Genomic DNA, 20177 nt, shown 5'->3' with positions numbered 1-20177 from the left:
GTTTACATATAGCAAAATGCACAAATTGTACATGTATAGTTCAATGCTTCAACACTGTAATTCATATAATCCACTCCCCAAATCAGGAAACAGTACATTTCCATCTATTCAGAAGGTTCCTTTATATCTCAATTAGTATCACTTAACTATACACACAGAGAGAGACACTGGAAAGTAACCACTTTGCTGACTTCTATCACCATAGTTTGATTTTGCCTGTTGAACTTTATGTGAGTAGAATTATACAGCAAGTACTCTTTGGTGTCTGGCTTCTTTTGCCCAACGTGTTCATGAGATTCATCCATATTCTTACATGGATCAGTAATTTGTTCTCTTTTCTGTTAAGTAGTATTCTGTTGTATGAATATACTACAATTTATTCATCTATTCTCCTGTTGATGGACATTTATGATGTTTCCAGGTTTTAAGTCTTGTGAATATACCTGCAATGGACATTACTATACAGATGAACCCAGGTACTTACTCCCTTTGGATACTGATATAGATATACTATGTTAGAGGTCAAATTCACATCTTTTACCATATGAGTTTGTCAAGAAGTTCATGGAGAAAGCATGTTATGAAAAAACTATGCATGGATTTCAAAAAGTGTACACTTTATTTCCATTTTCCACACATTTTAAGTACCTGTGTGTGTGTGCATGCACACATACCTAGATAAATTCTGTCTTGAGATGTTCATTTATATTGTAATCGAGAGTTATTTATAAGTACCTCTTCATAACTAAATACATATTTAATGCACCTGTCCCCTTTACATATTAAACATGAGGCTTTTTTCTCAGTATCATGGGGAAGCATGCCTTTGTTACTTTTTAAAATTAGTTTATTTGGGAAGCAGAGTTACAAAGAGAGACACAGAGAGAGAGAGAAAGAGAGAGAGAGGGAGAGAGATCTTCCATCCTCTGACTCGCTCCCCAAATGGCTGCAACAGCTGGAGCTGGGCTGATTTGAGGCCAGGGGCCAGGAGCTTCTTCCCAGTCTCCCACGAGTTTGGAGGAGCCCAAGGACTTGGGTCATCTTCCACTGCTTTCCAGGCCACTAACAGATAGCTGGATTGGAAGTGGAGCAGCCGGTACTCTAACTGGTATCCATATGGGATTCCGGCACTGCAGGTAGAGGGTTAACCTACTACACCACAGCACCAGCCCCACTTTTGTTCATTTTAAAAGTAGTAAATGGGCCGGCGCTGCGGCTCACTAGGCTAATCCTCTGCCTGCTGCGCAGGCACACTGGGTTCTAGTCCCGGTTGCCCCTCTTCCAGTCCAGCTCTCTGCTGTGGCCCGGGAGTGCAGTGGAGGATGGCCCAAGTCCTTGGGCCCTGCACCCACATGGGAGACCAGGAGAAGCACCTGGCTCCTGGCTTCGGATCAGCGCGGTGCGCCGGCCACAGCGGCCATTGGAGGGTGAACCAACGGAAAAGGAAGACCTTTCTCTCTCTCTCTCTCACTGTCCACTTTGCCTGTCAAAAAAATTTAAAAAATTAAAAAATAATAAAAAGTAGTAAATGGTCAGTAGTATTTCATGTTACAACTGATGAGGCAAATATATAGGGAATGTACCTATATATGTACATTAAGAATCTAGTCTGTAACTAAGAATAAATCCAGACAAACTACATAAGTAACAGAAGATTAAGCTGCATTCCATGTTCCAGCCACCTGTGCTTTTTCCATACTAAATGGTACTGGATTTGCAATGCAAGGGCCTGGAAAGCTGCATCTGTGTCCTAGGATCACAAGTAGAATGTAGAATTTTTTTAATAAGAGTGTTTAATTTTACTCTTCCTGAAATCTTGGTCTAGACCAGGGCCTCTGTTTTAAAACTTTCTATGTAATTATGGGTTATAGTGCTGGCCGTTTCTTTCCTATATCCATCCTTACAATTCTGGTGATTGCCCTCAGTCGGAAATTCGAGACTGTAAATAGGTTTCATCTCTTCGTTAAACTTTCCACAGACAACATGAAATGAGGCACACGATTCACTTAAAATTGATTCCGTTATAAAGACAGTCCCATTAAAATAATAACAACGTATGGAAAGTGGATGAATAAGATATATTTGAGGAAATCAAATATGTGGCACAATATAAATTTATTCAGACTATATCACTAGAATGTAATCTCCATAGTACCATAGATTTTTCTCTTTTGCTCACTATGAACTGTAGAATGACTCAATAAATATTTACAGAATAAACCTTTGTCTAAGACAAATACCTTATTTACTACTTTACAAGATTATAATACCTAATTTGCTTAGGACAGGTTTTCTCATCTGAAATGCTTGCTTGCAACCAGAAGTGTTTCAGATGTCCAAGTTTTTCAGATTTTGGAGTTTTTCATATTTGAGAATGCCCATGAAAACAGTTAAATGTCCCTAATCTGAAAATCCAAAATTCGAAGTACTCTGAAACTTTTTCAGCAATGACACCCTTGAATAATGCTCAAATTTTGGAGCATTTGGGATTTTACATTTTTGGACTGGAGGTGCTCAGCCTGCACTGGTTATGTAACCCTGTTGCTCACCTCAGCCTTCCTAAGGACTAAAAGCCTTCCCTGCTACATTCATTCAATGGTTCATTGGAGCTTGTCAAAACTCAACTCAAAGGAAGAGTCTTTGGGGAATTTCTTGCCCTTTACGTAGTGCCAGTGTCAGTTTACTTCACTCTTCTCTCCTCTTCAGCCATAAAGCCAGCTCTTCCCGAAATTCTCTATTCCTCTGTCTTTCCTGTATGTAGAAAATAAAAACTGAAACTAACCATAACAGCACTTTTGTAAATTACACCTGGGCCCTAGTCAGGGGATGATAGTGTCAGTCACGTTTATCCAACCATCATGCTCAGGTCACCTCAAATCTCCTGTTTCAATGCCTCATTTGTATGGAGATTGATTCTATCTGAATTTTATAATCTAACTCTTCTACATATCCCTGGTTAAATTATTTATTTAAAGAAACCAAAAAAGAAGAAACTAGAACTTCTATTTCTTTAAAATATTGGAAAGCATAGTGTCAACATTATCACTACTGATTTGGACATAGTCACACATAGGATGGACTCCCTACATCCTAAGTGAATACTTAAGTGAATAAGAGGAGAGGGATGATATATGTAGACATAATCATGAATCAGAAAGGTCCTGAGAAGATACTAGGGTGGCTACCTCATTTTACAGATGAACACAGTGAAGCCAGAGAGGTTAAATCCCTTTCTCAGGGCCCTTTTCTCAGGGCCCTATAAAAATAAAGCCAGAGTTCTTTTTTTTAAAATTTATTTGACAGGTAGAGCTATAGACAGTGAGAGAGAGAGAGAGAGAGAGAGAGAGAGAGAGAGAGAGAGAGAAAGGTCTTCCTTCCGTTGGTTCACTCCCCAAGTGGCCACTACGGCCAGTGCTGCACCCATCCGAAGCCAGGAGCTGGTGATTCCTCCTGGTCTCCCATGCGGGTGCAGGGGCCCAAGCACTTGGGCCATCCTCCACTGGTCCCCCCAGGCCACAGCAGAGAGCTGGACTGGAAGAGGAGCAACCTGGACTAGAACCCGGCGCCCATATGGGATGCCGTTGCCACAGGCAGAGGATTAACCAAGTGAGCCACAGCGCCGGTCCCAAAGCCAGAGTTCCTGATTTTCCAACCATGGTTTCCTGACCCTCACTTTTCCTAGCCCCCATAGCTTTAAGTTTCATTTGCACACAGAGAAGGTACCAATTCATGACCAAACTAGCACTATATCACACTGCTTTCTCTAGCCCCAAGGAATATATTTATTAAAATGTATTTAAGGTACTGCAAAAAGAAAAAATATCTAAGCAACTTTAAAGAATCTCCACCTTCCCTACCCCACTTATGACCTCAGTGCAACAGTCAATCCCAGGGCACCTGCCAAAGGGCACTGCAAAAGAAATCCTTTCAAATGAAAACTTGGATGTCTGATGACTTAAACATGGTTATGGTGCCAAAATTGGATCTCAAGTTCAGATCTCCTGATTGCTAGTCTGGTGCACTGTCTTCTGTGTCCTCTGGTTTCCCTGTTACCCTCCCACAAAATACTCATTGGTGCCCGTGTTGGAAACACTGGATGAAGTTTAATGGATCTCTGGCCTGTCCCAGCATGTCCATTCATATGTATTTCAGGTTTCTCCCTTCCATTCCTCCATGATTCACAGCAAAGGTATTTCTCTACACACAGAGGTCTTTTTTCTTCCCTTTAGTCATCGTTATCATCATCATCATCATCATAATTTTCTATAGCAGCATCATTATATTATTTTGGCAGTATTTCATGATGCATAGTTCTCCACCTTGACCACACTTTGTAATTACCTAGGGAGCTTTAAAAAAGATCCGTATGCCTGGGCTGCATGCCCAGAGTCTGATGTCATTGGTTCAGGGTGTGGTCAGGTCATGGGGATTTTAAAAAGCTCCTGCTGTGATTGCAGTATGTAGCCAAACATTGGGAACTGCTTTTTCTGAAGTCTCATTACTTCCTGAGGAATTCGGTCAGACAAGTATTGTTTCTTCCTGTTTATAGATAAGGAAGTTCCAACCCTTGAGACTTTTGGTGTCTTAGAGGAAAGAATGAAATAATCTAGTGACACTTTGTGTAGTCTGGATTACCAGGTACTAGTAATAAATCTTTAAAGCCAACAGTCACTTTGTAGGAATGTAGTAAAACCTGTTTTTCTTTTCTGGTTTCCCATGTTTTCTTGGCTTATGTTTTGTAACATAAGAAGGGAAAGAAACAACTGTGAAATGATATCTGGGACCAAATGATTAAAACTGGCATTCCCTGCTGAATCTCTTTAATGACTGGGCGATAATAATCCACTAGAGCTGTCTGCCTCCCGTTCCTCCTAGTCCAGGAAAACCAGATGGAAGGGACTTGCTCATTCTGCACCAGCACACATGCCCCATTTGGAGACTAATTAAGAAAATAACAAACCTGGCCACACTCACTAAGAGAGCTCCCCACTGGGGTTTGCAAATTTGGACATGTTTCTCCTACATGCAGCATATAGGAGGAGGATTTAGCATTGTTGCTGCTTCCCTTCTCTGGGTAATCTAATCATTTAAATTATAGCATGCAGTGTTCTTGCCTTGTGCTGTTTCTCCTTCCTTGAACATCTTTGGGAACCTCCTGTAGCTCCTTCAGTCTAATTTCTCACTTTCCCCAAATGACGCCTTTTGCTGAAACCAGTCTCTATCCCCATAATCCTTTGCTACTGCAAGTGTGGTTGATGTACCGGCAGCATTATCTTCAGCATCATCTTGAGGCTTGTTAGAAACTTCAAATCCTGCCCACACCCTCATCCTACTGTATTAGATTCTCCATTGAAAAAAAAGATTTATTTATTTATTTATTTTGAAAGTCAGAGTTACAGAGGGAGAAGGAGGGGGAGGGGAGGGAGAGGTCTTCCATCCGCTGGTTCACTCACCAACTGGCCACAACTGCCAGCACTGGGCTAAGCTGAAGACAGGAGCCAGGAGCTTCATCTGAGTTTCTCACGTGGGTGTCAGGGGCCCAAACACTTAGGCCATCTTGCACTGCTTTTTCCCAAGCCATTAACAGGGAGCTGTATCCAAGTGGAGCAGCCAGGACACAAACCAGCACCCACATGGGATGGAGGCATCACCTGCAACGGCTTTTCCTGCTGACCCGAGAAATCTTCATTTTTATCAAGAGCTCCACGTGATTTGTGTCCAAGCTGTGGTTTGAGAAGCATTGCTTTAAACACAGGGCTTTTCCCATCATCCCATAATTCTTTTATCTACATGCTACTTGTTCTGCAATGCTCAGCTCACGTTTCTCTTCCTTTGGGAAGCTCCCAGTATTTACTCTCTGCATCTTACTCCTACGGGTCACTATGTTTAGGATTTAAACAGATGCTGAATCTTTCATTATTTAAATGGTTCACATGTTTACTTAGTCTGATCATTAAGATTGTTCCCTAGAAGTACCTAGCACAGGCCTTGCACATAATACAAATTGTTCACTTTATCAAATCAGCTTCCTGTCTGAAAGTTTTCCCTTAGCCCTATTTTATTTAAGCTTCCTTGGCACTTGTGCTCATGATGTTCTACTTCAAAACAGCTCCTCCAAGTGTCTGCTCTACACCTTAAGTAAATCCACACCTGTTTCAGAGATTTCCTGAAAGATCTGGCTCTTCACTGTAACCTAGTGGGTTCCAGGTGAGAGAGCTGGATCAGAAGTGGAGCAGCTGGATCGGAAGTGGAGCAGCCGGGTCTCGAATCCGCGCCCATATGGGATGCCAGCAATGCAGGCAGCGGCTTAACCTGCTACGCCACAGCGCTGGCCCCTCAAAAATCATTTTGAAGTTTGCTAGTAGCCAAATGGCTTGTTTCTTCTCTGAGAAGAAGCCTATCCTGCCACCAGAATGGTGGGACAAAGGATTGAAATGAAATAAATCGCTGGAGAAAAACATGTAACTTAGTATCAGATTCGTATTCTTTTACTTCTGCGTTTGACATGATTTTGGAGTGACTCTGCATTCTATGCAGGTGGGCCCTCAGAACATGTTGACTATTGGGTAACAATGCTGGTTGCGATTGAGCAAGGCCTGGGTGGGGAGTCTAGAATCTCCTGATAGTTGTTTCAGATTGCATGAGATTAGCTGTTAGGTCAGCTTGAGAACTTTGGTTTGACAGTCATAACTGACATTCACTGAATTGCCACCTCAAGACACCTATCCCTCACATCGTAAAAAGTCTTCACTTTTGTTCTTCCTACTTCCAAAAGAGTATTTGGGGTGATTTACAACAAAAAAGCATGAATATGGTGGAACCATTAACCATTCAAACAATGATTAAGGCTCAGGAAGCAAAATTTTTCCCCTAGGCTGAAGAGAGTTACTGTACTAAGCACAGGAATTAACTTTGCCTCTTGGCCCTCAAGACAACTCTTGCTGCTTCTACTATAAATGAAAGCAAGCTTATCAGTTTGTTAGGTGGACTATGAGAGGAGCTTATCACTTGGGCCTTTATATAGAAGTGTTAGAAAACTAGGCAGTATCTTCCATAGCAGTTTTGCAAAAATTTGTTCCTTTATCAACCTTTCCTTTGTATAGAAATGAAGGGCATGATAAGAGTAATGGTTAGGGGAAAAAATCTGTGGAAAGCCAGATTTATATAATTCATATATATGAGAGGTATTCAAAAATTTATAGAAATGCATATTATGAAAAACTGCATTGATTCCAATACTTATCAAAATATGTTTAATTTCATTTCCCCATGAACTTTTTGAGTTATGCTCATGCTGTGTTGGAATCTTACCTAATACTGGGAAATTTTCAGCATTTGTGGGTATTATTCCTTAAACCAAATTTTTCAAACTTTTATGTACATTCACACCACCTGGTGATCTTGTTAAAATTCAGTTCCTGAGTCAGTGTGTCTGGGCCGGGGCTTGGGACTCCTAGAATGATGCCCATGGACCACAGTTATTTCTCAGATACCAAATGTCTCAAATGGGCTTTTGAAAGAAGTTTGAAGATACATGATTCCAGACTGGGGGCGCTACCATGTGTCTCAGATGCCAGCATCTTTGTAATCTTAGCTGAAAGGATTTAGCATGGTAGGTAGCAAAGCTGAATTTTTTTATCAAGAGTAAAGGAGTGAAAAATGAAAAGGCTGCCTTTATATTTGTGCTTATTCTACGTAGGCTCTTTTTGCAACGAACTGAGACTTTCTCAAATGACTAAAGTGAAGGGGGGGAGCAGGAGGATGGGGTGGCCAGGAACTAAGGAACTCTAACTTGCTCTCTTGGTATCCTGTTCCTCTCGGCTTATCTGAACCAGTCTCCTTTCACCTTCACTCTGTTGTTTGGACTTACAGCTCCTGCTTACTCAACCCTTGCCCTCAGCTTGCAAATAGGCCCATTAGGCCTCCAGCCCTACCTCCTGACCTGCTTTCAGCACCAGCTGTAATTGTTGACGGCCTCTATTTTTTTTTTTTTTTTGGAACAGGTATTTCAAATTGAAAAGTGGCATTTGATTGGCATAGTATGCTTTAGGACACTTGCACACCCAGGACTCTACGGCTGTTGCTTTTGGATTCAATCAGTGTTGATGAGGGAGGGGCAAGAGGTGTTTGATACTTAGCAAAAGAAATATAGCTACCAAAGACTGCTACTTTAGAGAGGCTGAGGGCAGGACACTTGCCTGGGGAAGGGGTGTGTGGTAAGACAAGCATTTTGTGGCTTGGCCCATTGTCTTCATTTCCTTAATGGAGGTCATATCTCTTCTGTGTGGATGTAAATCAGTCATAGCATGACCTTTAGGCAGGGCCAAGAAGCACTGCATATGCTTTATTGTTCTCCTGTGTCTTCATACTCAGAGGCCATCTCATTAGGAATATTTCACAGGATCAGTGAAGGGAACCTTACACTAATGAAACTTTTTTTTTCACCCAGAAACGTTTTATTAAAGTATAGAAACTGCATGCATTTCATAAGTACAACTTCAGGAACATAGTCAAAACACCACACACCTGGTTTGTATTTTTGAGATATCTTAGTTTATTTTAATTCAGTGAAACAAAAAAGGTTTAAAAACCCAATCCATACAAAATCTGAACACATGCATAGGCCTTAGGTGCTAGAAATACAGGAAAGGGAATTTGGGTTTGTTTTGGTGAAGGACTTGTGGGCAGGGAGACCCTCTGCCATCCCTAGTTACTTTTTTATCTCCCCCTGCCCAGGGAAATGCCACTTCCTCTTTGCCAGGGCCTCAGAGTATTTGAAAAGTACAGAGGCCATCTTCTTAGAGGTATTGGGTCATGTGCATGTGTGTGCTCCTGTGTATTAGGAGTGGGGAATGGTGGAATGTTTGAGAAAGCAGACAAACCAGAGGAAAAGATCCAGTACCTGCCCCTGAATTTCATCTCCTTTATTCTTTCCCTATTGTCAGGGGGGAAGGGAAGGGGACATGCTCTTCCTTGGTGATTCCCCCCCCCCCACAAAGACTTTTTAATGACTACTGCTTTCAGTTTTTATTTGCTGATCAATACACTCAAGGGTTGGTCTTGTCTGTTTGCAGAGATAAAGAACTGCATGCATAACTGGTCTCTATCCAGCTGAACAAGTGCTGCTTTCTCTTTGTTTTTCACAGTGTTTCTGAGAGATAAGAGGAAACCACCCAGACATGATGCATGACCAGGAGAGGTTTTGAAATAATATTTATAAACTCATTCCCAATGCTGAGCTGTGGATTACAGATGGAAAGAGAGAGAGAGGGAGGACACCATATAGAGCATAAGTTGATTTTTTTTCTGGGTTAAAATCAAGCAGACAAACACACATATAAACACACAGAAAACATGAATAAACATTCAACTGAAGAAAGAATAACCCAATTTTCAGTTATAGAATTTTAGTAATCCAAATGAGTATATCCCTGAAAATTTAGTGATCATTTCCTACCATCTCTGCCATATGGATTCAGAATCAATATTGGGCACATAGAACCTAGGTACAGCCAAAGAACAAGATATATTCCCCCAAAATATGAGATGGAACCAGGGTAATGTGCTATTAAGTGCATGCCCTTCAAGGCTGTTAGCAGGTTTCTGAGAATGAGCCAGGGTGGAGAGAATGATTTGAGACTAATGATGCTAGATTTTAAGTAAAGACTAAATGTAAGATGAGTTGATACAGATAAAGACCCAGAGAGTAAAGGTTTTCAGTATCAAGTGAAAATTGTGATAGCAATGTGAATGAGTGCAGACCAGTAAAGCATTTAAGAAAAATTTGCTGTTGGACTGAGAAAAGACCTTGGGCTGCCAGATGACAGTGGGAATGCATAGGCACATAGGGTCTTCAGGAAAAGAAGACTAAACTCAAGAGACAAAGATAGGTAGTTAATAAAAGGGAAATTTAATTTAATCGTTTATGAGCAAACAGATGAAATGGAGGAGAGTACAAAGTTTTTGTGAAGATGAGTAGTGCTTCACTGTCCATGTTGCATACTCTACATTCCTGTTTCTTTCCATTTATAGGCTCATAAACTTCAATTGAGCTATTGTGAATTTTTGTCATATTTCATTTCTGGCCCTGGGTAGTTCAAGTTCCCTATGGGGAAAAATGTGTCCCATGCCTTCTAGAATTTCCCCACAATGCCTAGTAAGAGACCTAATGTGGACCTTCCTGGAATAGGAGCCAAACAAATGTTAATTGCCAGAATTAATTAATAGTTTCTACTTTAAGTGATTATTTTTCCAAATTAAATGTTTGATTTGAGTGAACCAAAACCTGGATTTTAATATACCCTTCTTATGTTGAGTGAATCAGATGAACAAGTTATGATATAAGTGGGATTTTATTTCTAAAAGAATTGGTGGTCTCAGGGTCTCAGGGCACAGCAGGTTACACTGTGGTCTGAGAGGCCGACATCCCATGTCAGAGTGACGATTCAAGTCCCTGCTGCTTCACTTCCAATCCAGCTCCCTGCTTATGTGTCTGGGAAGGCAGTGGAAGATGGCCCAAGTACTTGGGTTCCTGCCACCTATGTGGGAGACCATGATGGAGTTCCTGGCCTCTGGTTTCTGCCTGGACCAACCTGGGCTATTATGGCTATTTGAGAAGTAAACCAGAAGATGGAAGATGTCCGTGTGTCTGTCTGTTGCTTTCTCTCTGAATCTCTGCGTTTCAAATAAATAAATTAAAAAAGAAAAAAAGAATTGGCAGGTCTAATGCCAAGTATCAGGTAGGAAAATTAGATGTATGGATTTTACAAGAGATGCCAACATCCAACAAGCTTTTTCTTGACTCTGTATTCATTCAATCAGACTGAACTTTAGATGACTTTTTTTTTATGTAACATTTTGTTGTTGTTATTAGGGACAGGTATTGATGTAATAGGTACTTTTCTTGTATAGGTCTGCCTTTTGGAGAGGTTGGATTCATGAGCACAGAGATCCTATCTATCTTGGTCACTGTCACCTCCAGCATCTCAAACAGGCTTGCCTGGAATACATTAGGAGCTTAAGAAATAATCCTGAATGGATGTAAAAGAAGGAGGGAGGGAGACAGGGAGAAACAGAGGGATGGAAGGGGGAAAGGGAGGCAAGGGAAAAGGAAAAGGAGGGAGGGCTCTGCTTTTCATACCAGTTAACTTGACACTTAAATTTACTCATTGGTTACCAAGCAACACCTCAAGCTCTGTGTTGGACACCAAGGATACCAAAATGATGAGATGGCATGGTCTTTGCTTTCAAAGAACTGAGAGTCTAATGAGAGACCTAATGTAGCAAGCGGTAAATGCTGCACCAGAGCAAGAGTTCTGGTGGTGCAGGCAGTGTGCCAGAGGGAGCTTCTGATCTGCCCTGAGGAAGGACAGGACACAGAACACATTGCAAACCTGATCAGAATAATAAATTCAATGATGCTTTGAAGGCTTGAGAACATTTTAATCACTATGGTCCTAAAACTGACTGTGGGTAGATTGAATAAAATGTGGAAGACTGAAAGTTCTTGCATTTTAGTCATTCTCTATTCAGAGTCATTCTGATGTTTAGAAGTCTTTATTATTATTTTTTAATTTATTTGAAAGGCAGAGTACCGGGGATGAGCCAGACTAAAGCTAGAGGCTGGAAACTCAATCCAAGTCTCCCATGTGGGTGACAAGAACCCTATCATGTGGGCCATCACCATTACCTTGGTCAGCATTAGCAGGAAGCTAGAGTCTGGAGCTGGAGCCAGAAATTAAACCCAGGCACTCAGATGTGGAACATGAGTGTCTTAACCATTAGGTCGAACATTCACTCTGATGTTTAGAAATTATTTGTCTTGGCATCATTGAACTTGGGTTTCATTCAGAGAACGAATGTCTAGAGTGAGTATGTCATGCAGCAGCTTGTCACAGCATCATGGCTTCTATGCACAGTCTAAGTGATGCAAATGGAAGACAGTGTCCGGGCCAGACTTGCACTATACATGACAAGTTGCAGCTTTTTAAATCAAAATCAGTTAGGACCACTACTTGTTCTTTTCTGAGCATATTCTTGTTCTTGTGATGAGGATTAATGATATAATAGCTGTGAGGTAGATTGCATTTTATAACAGCCTATAGCAGTATCATCAAAACAGCAAATTTTCTGAAGAGGGTAGATATATTTGACATTAAAGGGAAAATCAGTGGTAAAATACATATAAATGGTTAAGCATATTTACATACAGGTAAGGATTCTGAGGATATACTGATGAGCCTTTTAAAAATTAGTTTTGGCGGGGCTGGTGCTGGGTTAATCCTCCACCTGTGGCACCAGCATCCCATATGGGTGCTGGTTCTAGTCTTGGCTGCTCTTCTTCCCATCCAGCTCTCTGCTATGGCCTGGGAAAGCAGTAGAAGATGGCTCAAGCGCTTGGGCCCCTGCATCTAAATGGAAGAGTTGGAAGAAGCTCCTAGCTCCTGGCTTCAGATAGGCCCAACTCTGGCCTTTGCAGCCATTTGGGGAGTGAGCCAGCAGATGGTAGACCTTTTTCTGTCTCTCCCTCTCACTGTCTGTAACTACCTCTCAAGTAAATAAATCTTTTTTAAAAATTAAAGTTTTGGTTAACATGTAATACTTATACATTTTTATGGAGTACAGTACAATATTTCAACACATGCATACAACATAAATTAATCAAATAAGACAATGAATGTTTCTATTTCCTCATCTTTTCTTTATGTTCTCATACACTTCACAATCAAGAAAGCCCAGTGTCTCAGAAAAAGAAAAAGAAAAAAAAACAACAAGATTCTGCTTTAACTTCTGCCTTTTGAATTTCTTACACAGGTACTGACTCCAGCACAGATCAAATCAATTTGCCAGGCAATTCTGGACTCTGGGAAGCAGTATGCCATGAAAAAGAGAAAACCGATTCCACTGATGTATTCTTACTATGGAACTGAATACTTGGGTGAGTGAAGATGTTGATACAGAAGGAGTCTCTGACATTAACAGTGAGCAATGACTGAAACATTTTGTTTCTGCCGTAAGTCATCAGGATTCATTTAGTAAGGAATAATATTACTTAAAAATGCTTAAATTTATTTTTAATAATTGATTAACATGTAGTAATTGTGCATATTTGATATTTCAATGTAAGCATACAGTGTGCACTGATAAAATGCAGTTTTAAAACAAATATTGACAGATATTACAATTCATATGTGTTTTCATAATCTACCTGACAGAAATGTAGCTCTTTTAACAACTGCTTTCACCAAATATTAAAATCATTCTTCTAGATTGAAAGCTCATTGGCCCAATTTTGATGAAAGATTGTGAATAATTTTCACTCTCACTGATTTTCAAAAGTGCTTCTGCATAGGGAAACAGGATTCAGCCACTAAAATTTAGAGTTTTTTTTTTTTAAAGATTTATTTATTTATTTGAAAGGTGGAGTTGGAAAAAGAAAGAGGCCTTCCATCTGCTGGTTCCCTCCCCAAATGGCCGCAGTGGCCAGAGCTGGGCCGAAGCCAGGAGCCAGGAGCTTCTTCCAGGTCTTCCACATGGATGCAGTAGCCAACCACTTGGGCCATCTTCTACTGCCTTCCCAGGCTATTGCAGAGAGCTGGATTGGAAGTGGAGCAGCTGGGACTTGAACTGGTGTCTGGTGCCACAGGCAGAGGCTTAGCCTACTATGCCACAGCACCAGCCCCACATTTAGAGTTTTTAATAATTGTAGATTAGTAAAAGACTACTGAATTGCAATGACAAATTTTGAGTTCTAAACCGCATAAAGAATAAGTTAGTTCCTCCTCTTTTGACTTCTTCAATGGATTGATCAGGCCCTTTTAGACCACCTGCCTCTTTCTCCAGACACGAGCTTTATTTCTCCCCGCCACGTTCTGTCCAGTGTAGTCTCCACCCTACACAAAGTTGTATATCTCATATACATATACCTCATATCTTTATTCCTTTGTGCATGTTCCTTTTGCCTAGAATCACCCACTTCCTCCAGCCCCTTCTTGTACCGGTAATAATCATACCCAGACATGAAGACTGCTCAAATGTCATCAGATCTACTAAGAAGCTTTATGTGCTTTTGGAAAAAGGGTTATTGAACCGTATCTGGAAAAAAACTTTCATATGTTTCAGGTTTTTGCCTGAAACAAAAACTGGGCAACAGTCTTGTCAGCCTGCCAACACTGCTGTCAGAACCCTTATTAAATTACACTATAATTAGTGGCTTAGTAGTTCAACTACCTTAGAGGGCTTTGTGCACTTTCAGGATGGGGACTTCCTTTCATTTATCTTTGTGATCCCTAGATCTTTGCTACAGAGCATGCACATAATGAAGATACCCAAATAAATTAAACCGGGCTAAGGAAATTTCCTTAGGTGCATGACTAAGGAAAACATCAGAGTTTTTTTTTTTTTTTTTAAATCTTTCAAAGAACCTTTAACTTCCAGTCTAAGTTTCCCTAGAATTAGACCTCGAAATGAGGATTTGAATGTAAAAGATTTATTTATTTATTTATTCATTTATTCATTCATTCATTCATTCTGGTGATCCCAGAAAGTTTTTATAGAAGAATAAGGAAATGATATAGGGAAGAAAAAGAAGCCAATTGAGTGTGTAATAATGAGCAGCTGGGGACAGCTGACTCAATTCCACTGGGGACTTTGAGAAACTATGGAACTTGCTTCTGAATTTTCCCATCTAAGAGGTGAGGGAGCTGGAGTATTTTTCCACTAACGTCCTGCTTCATTCACAGCTGTTCCCAGAAGTATTAATTCCCTAGCAATTTTTACCTGCCTCTGTGGTCTGGGCACACTCTGGCATACTCCTGTGACCAGAGAAAGCCTCAGGTGGAATGATACATGCTTCCATTAGGTAGGAAGCAGGGAGAGTATGATCGGTGAGTATGGATGAGGTGATGGGCTGGGCACTGACAGTATCTGCCCTAGTCCCTAATACAGCTACCCCTTTTCCATTACAGATTTTTAAAGAGAAATTAATGTCTGGGTATTTACATGTAGAGTGCAAACCAGATTTCTATTTAATCCATAAACATTTTCCTGAAAATCAAGCTTTTCCTAGCAATTTCAAGTCCAGTGAAAAAAGTACTTTCAAATTTTATGACCAAATTTTAAGAACTATGAAATTGTTGACTAGATACAACTGTCAGGCTTTTTTTGGTGAGTCCAGAGTTTTCAGTATGGCAAAGTAAAAGATGGCTGAATACAGAGAAAGTGTTAACATTATAGAATTGAGTTAAAGAACAAGTCCTCAGAATATACTAAACCTAATACCCCACAAATCAGGATTTTGCTAATTGGGAATAAATGAAAACTCCTACAGTGACTGGGCTAGCATTTAATTTTCTTTTTTTTAAGATTTATTTATTTATTTATTTGAGTTACACAGAGAGAGGAGAGGCAGAGAGAGAGAGAGGTCTTCCATCTGCTGGTTCACTCCCCAGTTGGCCGCCATGGCCAGAGCTGCGCCAATCCGAAGCTAGGAACCAGGAGTTTCTTCTGGGTCTCCCATGCGAGTGCAGGGGCCCAAGGACTTGGGCCATTTTCTGCTGCTTTCTCAGGCCTGGCAGAGAGCTGGATCGGAAGTGGAGCAGCCGGGACTTGAACTGGCGCCCATATGGGATGCTGGTGCTTCAGGCCAGGGTGTGAACATGCTGCACCACTGCGCTGGCACCAAGCATTTAACTTTCTTAAACTAACTCCTTTTTTGCAAAGGTAGGCTCATGCTTTGACTGGTTCAGTACCCTCTGCTGGAACTCTTAGGAATTCTTTAAGACTTTGCTTAGATGGCACCACCAATGTGGAACCTTCAGTACTAAATTCACTCCTGAGGTCAAATTAAACTCTCTTTCACTAGTTGTCTTTTAGCTCTTTGTATTAATATTCAGCAAGATTCTCCAGAGACAGGACATATATATGATTTAAAGAATTGGCTCACAGGGGCTGGTGCTGTAGCGCAGCAGGTTAAAGCCCTGTCCTGAAGTGCTGGCATCCCATATGGGCGCCGGTTCTAGTCCTGGCTGCTCCTCGCTGATCCAGCTCTCTGCTATGGCCTGGGAAAGCAGTAGAAGATGGCCCAAGTCCCTGGGCCCCTGCACCCGCATGGGAGACCCAGAAGAAGCTTCTGGCTCCTGGCTTTGGATCGGTGCAGCTCTGGCTGTTTCTCTCCCTCTCTCTCTCTCTCTTTCTCTCTTTCTGCCTCTCCTTCTCTCTCTGTGTAACTCTAACTTTCAAATAAATACATCTTTAAAAAAAGAAATAGAATTGGCTCACATTATGTGGAGGTTGATAAAGCCAGACTGGGGAAAGCCAATAGTGTGAGGGAAAGCCAATGGTGTGAGTTAAAGTCCAAATCTAGGTCAAAAGGGAGAAGACCAGTGTCCCAGCTTGAAGACAGTCAACTAGAGGGAAATAATTTTTTCTTGTCCTTCATTTTCTTCTGTTCTGGCCTTTGATGGATTATATCAGGGTTACTTACATGAGGAAAGACAATCTGCTTTACTCAGCCTACAGATTCAAATGTTATTTTTATTTAGAAACACCCTCACAGACACACTCAGAAATAATGCTTAACCAAATATCTGGGTATCCCATGACTCAGTCAAGTTTATTTTTAAGTTTATTTATTTTTATTTACTTGAAAGGGAAAGAAAGAGAGAGAGTGTGTATGTGTGTGAGAGAGAGGGAGAGAGAGAGAGAGAGAGATCTATCTGCTGGTTCACTACCCAGATGCCTGCAATAGTCAGGGCTGGACCAGGCCAAAGTCAGGAACCAGGAACTCCATCCAGGTATCCAACATGGGTGGCAGGAACCCAAGTGCCTGAGCCATAATTTGCTGCCTCCCAGAGTGTACATCGGCAGGAAGCTGGATCAGAAATGGGCGGTGGTACTCAATCTCAGGCACTCTGATATAAGATGAGGGCATTCCAAGCACTGGCCACTACACCACAATGTCTGCCCCCTAGTCAAATTTGACATGTAAAATTAACCACACTCCTGGAATACATCCCTCCATAGAGCACTTATCATCCTATGTTCTAATAACTTATTTACAAACCTGGCTGTCTCACAACTGGATGGGGAAGTCTTCAAGGGTGTGAACCAAATCATATTCATCCGTATATTCCCAGGATTAGACAGTGTCCTATATACAAAGTACTAAAAGTGAAGGATTAGGTAAAAATACCAGTCACTGGTGTTTAACATTACAAAATAAGAAATTTAATCTGTTTTGTTCATTGAGCTGTCCTCAGCATGGAGTACAGTATCTGGTATAAAGTAGATGCTTAATACTTCTGTGTTGAATGGATGAATGAATAAATAAGTGTTTAGGATACTCGTACCAAATTATTTTGAAGCACTTTAGAAACATTTTCATAAAAGCTACTGATACATTAATTATAAAATTAAAACAATCTTAACAGTAGGAATTGGAAAACAAATTGGGTTTGTAAAGGGCTGAACAGTAAATATTTTAGGCTTTGTAGATCATGTACTGTGTCTCACAAATACAACTCTGCTATTGTAGCACAAAATCAGCTAAACAAGTATATAAGCACATCAGCATGAATGTTCCAATAAATCTTTATTTAAAAAAATAGGCAGTGGACCTGCGGGTTGTAGACTGCCAGATGCGTAGTTCTTCAGCAATTCAATTATTGTAGTATTCTATGTGCTTTCAAGTAATACTGTCGTTTTTTATCCTGTTGAGCGTGTTTTCAGTAAATCAAACTGGCTCTTCTAATCATGTGAATTAATTACGCTTTCTTTGTTGTTATAGGGGCAGCTCATGGCCTGTCATCCATTCTCCAGATGCTTCTTTCTTACCATGAGCACCTCAAGCCCTCGGATCGTGAGCTGGTATGGCAGAGTGTAGACTTCCTTATGGAACAGGAACAGAACTGCAACTGGCCCCCTGAGCTTGGCGAGACGATCGAGAGGGAGAATGAGCTGGTACACTGGTGCCACGGTGCTCCAGGTCTCTCACACATTGTTATCTGAAAACTTTGCTTTTCATTCAGCTTAGCCAAAGAGAGGTTCCTTTTCTGAAAGTATCTCTATTTTAAAAACATTTTTACTTATGAGAGAGAGAGAGAGAGAGAGAGAGAGAGAGAGAGAGAGAGAGAATGAATGCTCCCATCTGCTAGTTTACTCCCCAAATACCTGCAATAGCTGGGGCTCAACTGCAGCCAGAACCAGAATCTGGAAATGCTCTCCAGGTCTCCCACATGGGTGGCAGGAACGTAATTACTTGACCCATCACTGCTGCCCCCCAGGGTCTGCATTAGTGGAAATCTGGAGTCAAGAGCTGGAGCTGGGGTCAGTCATTGTGGCACAGTGGGTTTAAACCACTGTCTCCAATGCCACCATCCCATATTGCAGCACCATTTTGAGTCCCAGCCATTCCACTTCTGATCCAGTTCCCTGCTAATGTGCCTAAGCAGCAGTTGATGCCCAAGTGCTTGGGCCCCTGCTACCCACATAGGAGACCTGAATGAAGTTCCAGGCTCCTGGCTCTGGCTTGGCCCAGCCCTGGCCATTGTGGCCATTTGGATAGTGAACCACCAGATGGAAGATCTCTTTCTCACTCTGTCTCTCCCTCTCTCTCTCTCTTTCTCTGTACATCAGTCTGCCTTTCAAATAAATAAAATGAATCTTTTAAAAAAGAGCCAGAGCCTGAGCTAGGAATCAAACCCAGGTACTCTGATGTCTCAGCTGCTAGGTCAAATGCCCTCTTCTAAGTGACAATATTTCTCCTCTTGTCATAACTGTGTGAGATAAAAAGGTCAAGATAAAATTTTTCAAAGCCAAAAATGTCTTGGTCTCTAAAGGACTCCTGAAAATTATCCTATATTTCTTAAAATATATGACTTATATCCATTTGTATATTATGTTAAATGAGCACTGTCTAATAAAAATATAACACAAGTCACATATGTAATTTAAATTTCAGTAGCCTCATTGGAAAATTAAAAACAGGTGAAATTAATTGTAATGTTATATATTACCTCACTATACCTAAAATACTGTCACTTTACCATGTAACAGATTGAAAAATTGAGATATCTCATGTTTCAAAAATTCTGTGTTTGAAATCCTGTGTATATGTTATAGTTACACTCATATCACATGTTAATTCAGACTAGTCACATTTCAAGTTCTCAATAGCTATATTGCACAGTACAAATCTGGAACCTGGAAGCTCAAAATGTGATCTTTGACCTAGTAGCACGGACAATGGAGAGCTTGTTAGAAATACAGAATCTCGAGTCCCACCCTAGACTCAATCGGAAGCTGCATTTATCAATAACTTTAGGTGATTTGTATGTACATTAAAGTTTGACAAGCCCTGTTCTATAATTCTTCAAATGAAGATTTCCATTAGTATCTAATAAAAAGCCTAGAGAAATGTGAAGCTATCCCAGTGAATTCTAATGGAATTCAGCCTAAAAATTTATCAGACACCCTCTTTCCCTCCTCTTTTACAGTCCCATTACACTGCTAATTAGGCCTTCAGAGAAGAGGCAATTTGAAAAACCTAAATTCAAATAAATCAATTAATTTTGGTTAATTGACCAGGGAAGATATTTGAAATATCAAAATAAGAAAATATTTAGATTATGAATAGATTTGATTTTCAAGGCTGTATTTTAATCCTGTAAGTGCAGCTTTAAAATACGTATATTTGATTTATCTTTACTTTGTTACCTGATTTTTATTATCTCTTTTCACTCCCTAATTAATGTTCCTTAATTCAAATGTAATTTTATTCTTTCCGTAGTATAGTTTGAATTGATGAATAATATAAGTCATAGTCTATTGACTATGTATTGTGTACCTGCCATATTTATCTATGGGAGGAACTTCAAAATGTGTGCTTGAACCAGTACCAGGGCATTGTACATTATGTTCAGGCTAACTCCTGCCAGTTATAGTTTGAGTCCATTTGTTCTTGCTTTGACCTTTTTGGAGGAAAAGCAGTTATTTACCATCCTGGAAATTATTTCTTCTTGTTATTTTTAATACCTCCATTTCCCATTCACTTTAATCATTCTTAATGATGGTCTCTGGATATCCTCCAAGCATCCCAGGATCCTTGAATTTTGGAGATGTCCCAAATTAAATACAGAATATTTTAAAAGCACTCAGTGTGCTAGTAAAAGCCCTATAAA

The 20177-nt window shown here is 40.5% G+C and overlaps 1 protein-coding gene across 1 annotated transcript in view; it reads left to right on the top strand.

Annotated features, from left to right (window-relative positions):
- LANCL3 (LanC like family member 3) overlaps window positions 1-20177 on the top strand; it is a 90900-nt gene that overhangs the window by 60537 nt on the left and 10186 nt on the right. Inside the window, exons 2-3 of the mRNA XM_062184331.1 lie at window positions 12814-12937; window positions 17786-17983. Coding sequence (XP_062040315.1) covers window positions 12814-12937; window positions 17786-17983 — 322 coding nt within the window. The remainder of the gene's footprint in view (window positions 1-12813; window positions 12938-17785; window positions 17984-20177) is intronic.

This window comes from Lepus europaeus, chromosome X, assembly GCF_033115175.1.
Source record: "Lepus europaeus isolate LE1 chromosome X, mLepTim1.pri, whole genome shotgun sequence".
Classification (NCBI taxonomy): Eukaryota; Metazoa; Chordata; class Mammalia; order Lagomorpha; family Leporidae; genus Lepus; species Lepus europaeus.
Note: the sequence above shows the minus strand (reverse complement) of the source record. Positions and strands in the feature narration are given on the sequence as shown.